This window comes from Leucopleurus acutus (genome assembly GCF_964270905.1).
Source record: "Leucopleurus acutus genome assembly, chromosome: 1".
Taxonomy (NCBI): domain Eukaryota; kingdom Metazoa; phylum Chordata; class Mammalia; order Artiodactyla; family Delphinidae; genus Leucopleurus; species Leucopleurus acutus.
The window spans coordinates 76,724,931-76,737,757 of NC_139142.1; the positions used below are offsets into that span (position 1 = coordinate 76,724,931).

Genomic DNA, 12,827 nt, shown 5'->3' on the forward strand with positions numbered 1-12,827 from the left:
CGCAGATGGTGGCAACACTGCCCGCAAGGAAGTTTCATCTGCTGCCTACGGAAGAGCTGCCAGCAGAGCTGGGGGATCTGTTAAACCCTGACGGGCCAGTGGCAGGAAGAGCCTGGGAGGCTGCCCCTGCAGACGCTGAAGCTGGAGCGAGGCAGGAGGTGCCCCAGGAGAGTGCCCGGTACAGGCAGAACAGGACACCGGCACTGAAGCCTCTTCCAGACAGCATGTTCTGAGGTCTGGCACCACGTGCAGAACTTTCTCTTCCTTTCCTTTAAATGGGATAAAAGAGAACACTAATAGCAAAGGTTTCACCGTGGAAGCTTCTGAGCTTCCGGATGCCTTTTGGCGATAACACCGTGAGCTGTGATGGTCCAGGCCAGGGAACAATGATTAGGAAAATTCTAATGAGGCCGTTAAGAGTAGATCATCTATGATACAGGAGAGGATGGAGATGACAACTTATAAATAACCCAGAGGAAAAAAACCAGCCACGAATTGTAGTGCCTGCCCCCATTCCTTCCCCCAAAGGACTAAAAACTTTGCACAGCACAACTCCCTCTGGGGTGAATGGCCTGCATCAAGGCTGGGGTGCTGGTGACCAGAACACAAACATATAGGGGATTTTGCTTGATATGGGGCTATAATGCACAAAATGTTTTATTTTCAACAGATGCTTTTCCTAACAGCTCAAGGCAAGAAGTGCTGCCTCTTTCCACTTTATGCAGAGAATAGAGATGCAATTTGGTGATTCTAGGCCTCTGGGTTATTGTCATCAAAGAAAAGCATGCAGACTCCCTCTCAACTGCCCTTCCTCTGACTCCTGAGCCATCACACAACTGAAAGAGCCTCCCAATGATCTTGTCTCTGTGTGATTAAAGTGCGATACAATACTACAGTACAGTGTGTTAACACAGTACAGTACAATTCTATTATAAAACAGAGTGCTAATAATAGACTCAGTTATTCTGAAGGTTAAATCATGTCTCTGTACACAAAAGGTCTATGAGGCATCTCTTTCATTACAGCACAGCTGATCTCTAAAAACAGAGTTCTCCTAAAACATCCCTCTTCTTTATAGTATTCTTCTGCACAAACCCTAGGACAGCTCCCCATGTCACAGAGAGTGGAGTCCAAGGATGCTGGGCCCAGATTAGACAATAAAGAAAGTTTTTTGAATAAAAAGACCAAGTCTTGATGTTGGAGGCTATCATCTGCACCTTCTTGTTCTTTCCACCTTCATCTTCTGTAAATTCCGTACACAAATCTTCCAAAATGTATCGTCACTCTTTCCTGCCGTTTCCTGATTCCACACTATTACTCGACTCACATCCCCTTAGAAGAAGACCCTTCTCCTCAGAGGTAGACAGCTCATATTTTTTATTTAACCTTCAGTTCCAACCCCATCCTTATAGAATTTTCATCCTGCATTGGTCATTTGCCATTTTTAACCCACCGCTTCGCACTGGTAGTTACCTTTCCGTATTTTCATCTGATTTATTTTTCCAACTAGAAAATGAACTCCTTAATTTTGCTACTATTTACAGTTGTGTATACTTTAGACCACTGCTTTTCACACCTTCAAGTGCGTAGGGACCACCGGACTGTCTTGTCTGAATGCAGTTTCTGAATCAGTAGGACAGGCATGGGGTCTGAGAGTCTGCATTTATAACAACTGGACCACACTTTGAGTAGCAAGGCTTTAGACTTTGCAGAATTCTTAGAACTCTGCACATAGACAAGAGTCTTGTCTCCTCCTTAGGTTGAGCCAAAGTCTCATAGGCAAGTAACCTCCCCGAATCCACACTCAGGGGAACCATAACAAGGTCTCTGGTCTTTGGACTCTTCCTGCTCTAGGGAGCTACGCTCCTTGGGGATGAATCTGAATCTTCTAATTCTTCATTTTCCTCCAACCTCATGAAGAGAGCACTGTCTGTGATGGGTACTTGGTAAATATCTGTTTCCAAAGAGCAGTGCCAGAGGATACTCTTCTCCACTGCCCTCATGCCCACCGACATGATTTCCCCCTCTTTGCCTCTGAACCAGTGCATAAACCATTCTTTCTGCTGGCAACATCTTTCCCAGTTGTTTCCAAAAACATATTTTTCAAAACTTTGATTTTAAACCTTTTTAGAAGGCATTAAAATATGACCCCATCTGGCTTCAGTCACCCTGTCTTTCTAGGAAAATACGTTGACTTGCAACTTTTCTATTACCCCAAATATGTGGCCTCTTAGAAAAATCTTTAAAGCCCTTTTAAGGTACAGTTGGATATGCATGTTGCGGATAATAGATGTCTGCAAAAAGTGTGAAAGTGATTTGTAAAGCTAAAACACATTGTAAATACATAATATTTTATATGTATTAAAAATACATACTCGGGCTTCCCTGGTGGCGCAGTGGTTGAGAGCCCGCCTGCCGACGCAGGGGACACGGGTTCGTGCCCCGGTCCGGGAAGATCCCACATGCCGCGGAGCGGCTGGGCCCGTGAGCCATGGCCACTGAGCCTGCGCGTCCGGAGCCTGTGCTCCGCAACAGGAGAGGCCACAACAGTGAGAGGCCCGCGTACCACAAAAAAACCCCCCAAAAACATACTCATGTATTTCTGCTGCTCTTGCCTGTGCAGTTTTATCTTTTTTAACTTTCAGGGCGGGGAGGGAGGACTGTTTCTTTTTGTAAAGTCTCAGAAATTTAAAGCTACCAGGAACCCTAATCATTTACAGAGGGGGAAACGAGGTAAAAAGACATTAAATAAAGTCAACCCGAGATGTCACAGGTGGGAAGGGCAGAGGCAGGACAGGAAACCAGGCCTCCTGACCCAGAGCAGCCTCTTTTCCTCTCGACCTCCCTGCCTCCTTCTCGTCTGTGTACTGAAGCAGCAGAGAGTGGCAAAGCACCCAGCACAGGGGTGTGACCACAGCTGGTATTCGGTCACTGCCACAGAATTTTACAACTGAGAAGGATGTTGGCACTTATGCAGTCTATCATCCTGTTTTCTGGTACAGATGTAGGAGGCAAAGCCCAGAGAAGTCAAGCCAAGCCCGTCTGGGAGCCACACAGTTTGTTAGGAGCGAGTCAGCTAACTCCCAGTCCAGTATTCCCTGCTCCTGGTGCCAACACTGTCCTCGGTACATAACGTAGCTCTGTCGATGGGAAATAAGAAGCGCCCATCGCTCCTCTGTGTAGCCGGAAGCACTGCCCTGACTGCAGTCTATTCACGGCCATTAACAAGTGCAAGTGTGCTTGGGTTTCATAGCATGCTTGACTTTCAAAATAAATTCTGTTTCATTCAAGGGAACAGCTAAGTCAAACTTCTGTGTTTCAGTGATTCTCATCAAAGCATCAAGGTCAATTACACAGACATTCAGATTGACAATTCAATTCAGAATAATGAGGATAATTCTTTAACTCACCACCTTTCCTCTCCTGCCAGGCTTATCAGTCCACATGCAATTAGCATTTCCTTTGTGATACCGGGAAACGTGAGGTACCTTAACATGCCAAGGCACAGGGCAGGGGATTAGAGGAGAGCCCCTTGGTCAGCCTCTCGGCAAGTTCAGACTTAGATTTACACCGCACACGTCAACTATCACATAATATTATTTGTCTTGATCCTTCAAAAATGATAGTATAAGATCTCATCTTCACCACCAGGGTTTCAAATCTGCAAAGGTCAGTGTGTCCTAAGTGAGGAGGCAGAAGATCTCACCCCGCTCCCTAGATTTCCTTTCATCCCGTAGAGGTGGAAGGGGGGACCCCGCTCCCTAGATTTCCTTTCATCCCGTAGAGGTGGAAGGGGGGAAAGCTGGTGGATTTACCATTGTCAATCTCGTAGTCAGCGAAGGCAAGCTCAGAGCCTTTGTTGGTGATCAGCAACTCCCCATTCAGCGTGAAGATCATTGAAGCATCATCCAGGTTAATCATACATCCAACCACATCTCCTGGCTGCCAGGTCCGTCCAAAATACCCACTCCCTTGATGCCAGCGCTGGCCCTAGAAAACAAGAGCGAGGGCTCAGAGCAATGGAGGTCCTAGCCTAGAGGGCCCTGTACTACTGGAGAAATGACCCCATGAATAATTTCTCCTAATGGGCAGTGGTACCTGGTTTCTACAAGGCACCTCCCTTCCTACCAAGGACAACTCACAGGGAGAAGTGGTCTATCTACAGATGCATGAAACCAAGATATACAAGGCTCATCAGAAAAGATGGCCTGAGTCTCCCAATACCTAGTCAGCTATGAAAACAAGCCGAACTCCCTCTAAGACAAAGTGGTAAGATTTTCCCTCATACTGGCTGCACGGTGTTCTGTGAGCCTCCCCTGAAGAGGGGAACATGGGCTCAGAGGCAAGGCAGATACGGAGGTGACTATGGAAAGGACGAGAGTGTGTAGCCCTCCCTTTCTCCAGAGGAAAGAGTGAAGGGACAAACACTAAGTGATGATCATTCTATGGTCTCAATTAGCCAGTGCGGTGGCTCCTCCCTTTGGAAGCCAGAGATCCAGATACTCAGCACTTTTCACTTCTGGGGAAATATCTGAAGCAGAAAAACCCGGACTGAGGACATGCGGACACCAGCCAGACTCACCCTGCTGCCTTCAAACACAAAGGCCTGGTCATCGGCCCCCAGCTCAACGTCAGGCCGACAGCCTGGCCTGGCCCAGCCGACACGCATGTCTCCTCCGGTCACTACCTCAAACTCAAAATACCACTTTCCAGATCTCACTGCGTAAGAGCGCTCTACCCGGAAAAAGCGGATCTTGTCTATGCTGACTTTCTCCACAGCTGGGTCGGCTATCGAGAAGAAAAGGGAGTAGAGGGTGCAGGAGGGAGAGAGAGAACATAGGTTTAATATTTAGGGAGCATGCCTCAAAAGACTTTCAACAACAAAGGCTGATGACAGATCTGCTACTAGCCAATACAGCATTCTGTTCATAATATAATCATCACTATCATCATCATATCATAATAACAATACAAGCCACCATTCAGTGAGTGATTGCTTTGCAGTAGAAACTAAATCTCAGTGTTTCCTCACAATAATCCTATGAAATCAGTATTACTGTCTTCCTCTTACCGATGAAGAAATTGAGGCTCAGAGAGCTTCACCTGTTCAAGGTCTTAGACCCCATAAACCAAGGAGAGCAAAGATTTGAACCCAGGTCTGTCTTCCTCCAAATCCATCCCCTTAACCAGGTTTTACTGTCCCACTAGCCTATGGTATCCCCTGGGGTATGAGATGGCAGTGACATGTTAAATAACCATAAGCTGGTGATTTTAATCACTGCTAGAATTCAATTTAGAGATGACATTACCTGGCCCCAAAGTAAGCTGCTATTCACATGTTTGGAAAACAAGAGAAATAAAGGTAACTTGGTTTTGTGACCAAATATCCTGAAAAGCTCAGCTATGCTGGAGGACAACTTACTCCCTGTGGGATTATGTCATAGACGTGCTCGTTACAGAAACATCTGTCCATGGGACACTGCTTTTTTATTATTTTATTATATTATTTTTTATTATTATTTATTATCAACATGGCCCCTCCTCCCTCCCCCCACTTCTAAAATACACCATTGAGTTTAGCACTCTTTAGCACCACCAGCATTTCTAATAGTGCAAGTCAGCCCTGTTGAAAGTTAGCATTCCGCCAGAAGAAGACCTGTTTAGTAAACTGGGGCCAGAGGGAACAATCTCCACTGATTACCTAGTTCTTGGTCTGATGGCTCAATGTTATAGCCATAACCAACGAAAGTCCGGACAGCTTCACGAAGGCTATCCCTATTTGACTTCTTGGTACGCTCATCCAATAATGCATAGGGCACCAGACGGGGATTTCTTTTGTTCTTTAAATCCTATGTGAAGCCAGAGAAAAGAGATGCTGAGAAAATGCATTATCATCTTTACAAAGAGCTTGTCCCACTCACACACTCCCAGCAACGGTCCTGGTTTCCTCGGGTGAGTCTGCTAGCTCTTCTCCCAGTGCCTTGATATTTACCAATGTACATATTTGCTGCTTCAAGATTAAATGAGTATAAATGGAAAATTTGTACTAACATTCAAAACCAGCAGTAAAAAACCCATTTCAATAATGCCAGCCTGTGAATAAAATGAAGTGTCATGAAATTGGTTAGAAACCTCCATTCCCAAGGCAAGGCAGATGGGGGTTTGCGTAACTATTCCCTTATGAAAGAGCGTGCCATGATTCAAACAGTTATGGCCTCCTCACAACAGATTCTTTTTTTAAATTTATTTTTAAAATTTATTTATTTTTGGCTGCGTTGGGTCTTCGTTGCCGTGTGCAGGCTTTCTCTAGTTGCGGTGAGCGGGGGCTACTCTTCGTTGTGGTGCGTGGGCTTCTCATTGCGGTGGCTTCTCTTGTTGTGGAGCACGGGCTCTAGGCACGCGGGCTTCAGTAGTTGTGGCACGCGGGCTCAGTAGCTGTGGCTTGCAGGCTCTAGAGCTCAGGCTTGGTGGTTGTGGCACACGGGCTTAGTTGCTCTGCGGCATGTGGGATCTTCCCAGACCAGGGCTCGAACCTGTTTCGCCTGCATTGGCAGGCGGATTCTTAACTACTGAGCCACCAGGGAAGTCCCAACAGTTCTTAACAGACATCTCTGCTCACAGAGAAACATCTGAAAAGGTGGCAGAGCCACAGTGGGGCCATTTCATTGTAGCAGGCACACATTTGTATTACAGTCCTCCTCGGTTCCTTAATGGGGACTAAGAAGACAATAATGACAACAGCAGTGACACGTCACCATAACCTAACCTGCTGTTTTGAACCCCCAACTCCCTTCCCTGCCACAGTTTCCACAGCTGTGGTCTTCTTGGTTCCAGACGCGTGCAGGTTTGGAGGCTCAGGAATGAATGAACACGTGTGCACACAGCTATCCTTGAACTTCCCTGAGCCCGGTACTTACTAGATGAGGGGGGCATTTCAGAGTGAGAGGTGTGCCAGATGGTTTGGGCCGAACCCTGGTTCTAAACTCCACTTAATTCCTTGCTGGGCTCTCAGGCTGCCTCTGGATAAACTAAGAACCCTGCCCAAGAATCTTGGCCCTGTGGACTGAAGTAAGGGGGCACAGGCTTCTTGGTGGGCTCGTCTGCCTCTCTCCTGGGCTAGCTTCCCCTTCAGTGGTAGATACTTGGGACCATCCCAGAAATACTGCTGAGCTGTGACATTGATTTATGCGAGCCTTACCTTGGCCTCGGAGAGTGCACGAAAACTCAGCACTCCGTGAGGCAAGCAACAAGACGGGGAATGAGAGAAGATGCGGCCAGTGGCCATATACACAGGGCAACATGATCACAAGTGAACCCGACCAACAAAGGAAACGTAAGCCTAGCCATTGCTGAAAAAGTGGAATTATGCCTGGAGTTAATATCAATGTGACCATTACAAATTCCAACCAGCCCCATGATTCTATAAACAAGGAAGGTGCTGAGGCATGAGGAACAGAGTGCAAGGGCAACCTCCACCTTCCAATCTAACACCCACCAAAGCAAAATGGCATTTTAATGCACGATCACATCTCCTGGCTTCTCCAGCAGGCCTGACCCAGCACATCTCACCTGTTGAATGCCATAGGTCCATCCTTGTCTTATTCTGTCTTTTGCCCAAACATTGTGTGCATTTTCTGCAAGCTTATCCACTAACATTTCTTGAGGAGGTAACAGCTTCACATCAGACAAATCCAAAGGGGCTGGCTTATAGCCATTGGACATCATGTAGCTAGAAGTAAATGGAAAATATATATTTTGAACAGAACTGTACGGCTCCCCCATTCCAGATTTTAGACCAATAGCACAGGGTCAGAACACTAGGAAAACAAGGCTACAGTCACAGATTCTATCTTTGGCAGAATGGACAGCTCAGCTCTATCTCAAGTCTTTAGTAGAAGACCCCCATCCACCATCCTTTTTGCCAATGCATGTCGCAGATTAAGGCGACCATTGGAGAAAGAGGATGGTCTGTGCAAATCCACCCTTATTCCTAAGAAAACTACTCTGCCCTACAAACGATGGGCACATTCCGTGTAATGTAACATCACCCGAAGCTCCTTGGTCTCGCTTCAAAAGCACAAAAGCTTCTGACCACATTGGCACGGACAGGACCTTGAGCCAAACGGTTTCTTACAAATCAGCAAAGAATGATCACTCAGTCTTAGAAAACTAAACCTTCATTTTGAGAAGTTTAAAAAATCATAACATGAGAGAGTTTGTGAGCTTGAATGATCTTCATGGTTTGCTGTCCAGTCCAGGAGTCACAAATGTCTGTAATTCGACAGATAATTTGATAGATAACGTGAAGACGGGAAAAGCTCAGTGTGAGTCCAGGTAGACGCATCGTGTGAGTGGAGAGGAGCAGGGCCCTGTGTGGAGTGACTCACAGGAGAGTAACTGACCACAGTCACGTGGGAATGTGAGTCCAGGGGCATCCAGGGCCCCAAGGCCACGGACTGCCCAGATCAGGGCCAGAGCCCAAATGTGATGACCTGCAGACCAGCGCTACTCGACCCAAGAACCTGTGAGCAGCGCGAGATACAAGGTCGACTGTAGGCGTGATATTGCCCCTCGTCCACCTTCTAGGGATGCCTGACTTTGGGCAGAGTCAACACGCGTTGCTTGCTGAGCACCGCCCCCAGCCACCTCTCAGCTGCTGCCTCTCAGATGAGCTGCTCTTGGCACCAGGAGCTGCCTCTGAGAGTGGAGCCTGGCAGCTTGGGAGTTTCACAGGGAGGAAGGGGAAGATAAGCATTTGATTAAGAGCCGGCACTGCCTTGGCTCATAAGTCATTACGACACCTGGGTGTGAACGCGTGCGCACCCGAGGCTGGCACATGTGCGGGTGAGCAAGTGAGCCAGGGGATGCGCCCGTGGGCTCGCATCTGAATGTGTGAGAACACATGGCTCGGTGAATGCACGGGCGAGAGGGAGAGGACACATGCAGATTTAGGGGCCAAATTAAATCTTGGCAGTGACGCACATTTCCACAAGGGACTTGCAAGGTTGGCCCAGTGACAGAGGACTGAATCTTTGCTGTGGCTACCGACGATCTTCAAGCTCCCGTGCCAACTGCTATTCTTATAGACCAACACGGCGTATCCATCTGAGTGCCACATCTGGCTCAAAACTAACCCTAGTAGATAGTAGTATAGGTCCAGGCAGAAGCACTGAAAATACTCTACTCCAGCCGCCTTCCGTCTGGGGGTTTCAGGGCAGTCTAGGTACCTGGTGGAGACATCCTGAGCTGGTGCTAGAAGTATCTGGGGCCATCACCTGCCTCTGTGCGTGGGCCTCCTGTCCTCCCAGTTTAAAAAGTCACACTGAAGCATTAAAGTCTCTGACCATTAAATGATCACCTACTTTTTGGGCAACTTGACCTTCCTGAGATCCTCTTCAGCAGCCGGGTTAACATGAGCGATGTGGCACCCCAGGGCCAGGAGGGTTCTGTGACGTAACAGAGAGAGGAAACAAGGGTCAACTGCAAGGTGAAGGACAGCGAGAACCCTAACCTGTGTGATAAAAACATACAATATTCATTCACTTAGACCAGAGGTTACCAGACTTTTTCTGTAAAGGGCGAGAGAGGAAACGTTTCAGGCTTTGTGGTCTTTATGTCTCCGCTACAACTACTCACCTCTGCCATTACAGAGCGAAAACAGCCACAGAAAACACACAAAGTGATGAGCTTGGCTTTGTTACAATAAACTTTTTTACCAAAGTAAGTGGCTGGTTAGATTGGCCTGTGGACCTTAGTTTGCCAACTCGTGATTTAGACGGTAGCAAGAATGCAACAAAAAGTTAGTTAATAGCCCCTTTGGGAGAACCCAGAGGTCAGCAAGTATTTCCCACGTGCTCCCTGTACGAAGTGTCTTGAGCTGTGTTGGACACCATGAGGTACCAAAGCCACATCCTCAAGAAGGGTCGGTGTGATGGAAGACATCACATACGGGGAGCCTATGAGACAAAGCAACCTGACAGAGCGTCATTATGCCAGCAAGACCACAGTGTTAAAAAGTTCTGCACCAACTATCAGACAGAGAAATACAATGCAGAGAAGCACAGGTAACCAGCACAAAGGGAATTCGAGAAGGGAGATATAAGATGGGGCTAAAAAAATGAAGATCTGAATCAGGGTTTAAACCACAGGTGGGATCACAGAGAAGCTAAAAGTTACTTTTAAATGGAATTTTTGTGAATTAAACCAGGTTTTCCCATTCATTTTTAGAAATGCCTTATCTTTTATAAAAAATATTTATCATCCCATTGAACCATTACAACAATTATATAGAGATAAGAACTATTACTAGCCTCATGTTGTAGATGAGAAAATGGAGACTTAGAGAGGTTAAGTTGTCCAATTTCAGTATGACCTAGAACCTACTATATATCCTATCTTCTTTCCTTGATTATACATGAACTAGAAGTGGCACTTGGTCCTTTGATTCTAAGTTTCTCTTCTTTTTTTTCTGCCTACCTTTTCCCTGTCCCTGGCAAATAGCAAATGGTCTCTAAAGAACTATATATGCTAAATAACAATAGTAGATGTGTTATTCACGATGCTGAACCCTTTCGTGGCGTGAATAATCCCCATCCTGGCTAATCTGTCAGAATGCATCACGTTTTCGAGAGACAACAGGTTTGTAGTTTAGTTATAAGGCATTAAATCATCCACTCACTGTTTAGTCCAAATTCACTTCAATTAAACACTCACTTTAAGGTTTCAGTTGACATTTGTAGGTTATAATTCTTCTCAGTTTCAGGTAGCTTTGGAAACTCAACAAGGCAGGGGTGTTGTCTTTTGTTGTCATCCCGTATCTAGGTGACAACATAAGAAAGAATATAATTTAAGTTTTGACAACTGGCACTGCCTTGGGAAACAGAAAAGACACGCTTTTGAAACATGGCCCAGGTAATTCATATCAGGCAAGACAAAGATAGTTATTTGCTGATAGGCAAATAGACGATCTTCTCTCTAATAAATGATACACGCCGTCCCCAGGCTGCCAGTGGCTTGTGTTCTGTGGACTGCTTCTAGTCAAGTGTCTGCATTCAGAACATACTTTCCTAGAGAAGCCATTTTATGCGTGGTAGCCATGCTCCTGCCTGTCCAAAACTCATGGAACCACAGTGCCACTGCAGGGTAGCATTCTTCAGAACATAAAGGACTACAGAATCTGGGCCAGCACTGTCCAATAGAAGCACGAAGTCAGCCACCAACGTGAACCACATTTGTCATTTCAAATTTCCTAGTAGCCATATGAGAAAAGCAAGAAAACAAAAAACAAAAACAAAACAAAACAAACGAAAAAACCAGGTGAAATGAATTTTAATAATGTATTTTACTGAACCCAATACACCTGGAACCTTACCATTTTAACAAGTAATTAATATAAGAAATTATTTCTGAGCTACTTTATATTAGTTTTTCATAGAAAGCCTTGAAAATCCAATGTGTATTTTACGCTTACAGCACATCTCAACTCAGACTAGTCACATTTTAAATGCTCAGTAGCCACATGTGGCCCATAGCTACTGTATTGGACGGTGTAGATCCAGACATTAACTAATTCATTCATTCATTCCACAAACATTCGTCGAATGTCTACCATGTGGTGGGCAGTGAGCTAGACCTTAGGAGTTCAGTGGTGAGCTGGGGTAGCCCCAGCCCCATGAAGGATACAGTCTGATGGAGTAGTAATACAATCATCATAGAAATAAATTTACAATTGCAATTGTAATTCGTTCTCAAAGGAGAGGTTTGTGGTGTTAAAAGAGCATACAGCAAAGAGGTGGTCGTATATAAGGAGGATATTTATGGGAGCTAGTTCAATATATAAGTGCTAGAGTGCAGGGACGCTTTCAGTAAAGCTGGAATGTGTATAATCTGAGAGTGGCAGGGTCGTAGGGAGCTTCAGAATCACAGATCCTTCTGCCCTCAGACATGACCTTATACAAGTCACGGAACAAAGTCAATTTACATCCTCTTTGAAAAATGTTTTCTAGTGAAAGAGATTCCTTAACCTCCTCTGCGTGTCCATTAATCTTAGTGATGCATCTGAAAACCACACTAAACAAACTCTGACTCACAACAATGAATCAGCCTCTTTTCACCAGCCATGCAGAGAGAACAGCTTTTTCTGAAGAGAAAGGGAGATGCGGGGCTCTGAAGGAGGAGCTAAGGGTTGACCACATTCGATATTCCCTGAAGAAAAAGACCAGCATCTGGGAGTAAGAAGGAGACAGGCTCCTGGGTCTGTCTGTGCAGTGCTGGTCTCCCCAGCACTCCTGACTGCAGTTCAACAAACTCCCAAGCAAGGCTGCTGTACTCGGTGAGAGCTGGATGGGAGTCAGTAAGAGCCAGTGGGTTTGGGCTTATGAGGTTTGTTTCTCATGTGAGTCTTTGAAGAACGCTTCCAGGTAACAAGGCGACCCAACCCTCCACCCTGGCCCGGCCACTCAAACACATACCTTGCCAAAAGTCCAGCCAAGCTCTATTTTATTCATTCCCCAAAGCTCGTGGATGTTTTCAGCCAGCCGGTCTCGGATCTTCTCTAGGTGAGGTGGTAAAACGACCTGAAAGGAAAAGGAAGAAGTGAGAAGTGACAACTGCAAGAATCAGCCGCCCTGAAACCTGGCATGAAGTCCAGACAGATCGTGGGCCCCAGCTGAATTCTCTACACATCACCCAGGAGCGGCTACTTCTAGAGATTCCTTCCTCTCTTGGCTTCCCCTGGACCGTATCTCCCCTTCCTCTATCCTCTCTCCTTGGGAGATCTCATCCACTTGCAGATGGTCACTCCTGACCATCCAGCCTCCAGCCATGGT

At 46.2% G+C, this 12,827-nt stretch overlaps 1 protein-coding gene across 3 annotated transcripts in view; it reads right to left on the reverse strand.

Moving 5' to 3' along the window:
- RYR3 (ryanodine receptor 3) overlaps positions 1–12,827 on the reverse strand; it is a 557,501-nt gene that overhangs the window by 207,562 nt on the left and 337,112 nt on the right. For all 3 annotated transcript variants that reach the window (XM_082842048.1, XM_082842046.1, XM_082842047.1), the window contains exons 21-27: positions 12,471–12,575; positions 10,714–10,817; positions 9,363–9,446; positions 7,570–7,729; positions 5,702–5,849; positions 4,583–4,788; positions 3,816–3,990 (exon numbers count right to left, since the gene is read on the reverse strand). In XM_082842048.1, coding sequence (XP_082698174.1) covers positions 3,816–3,990; positions 4,583–4,788; positions 5,702–5,849; positions 7,570–7,729; positions 9,363–9,446; positions 10,714–10,817; positions 12,471–12,575 — 982 coding nt within the window. The remainder of the gene's footprint in view (positions 1–3,815; positions 3,991–4,582; positions 4,789–5,701; positions 5,850–7,569; positions 7,730–9,362; positions 9,447–10,713; positions 10,818–12,470; positions 12,576–12,827) is intronic.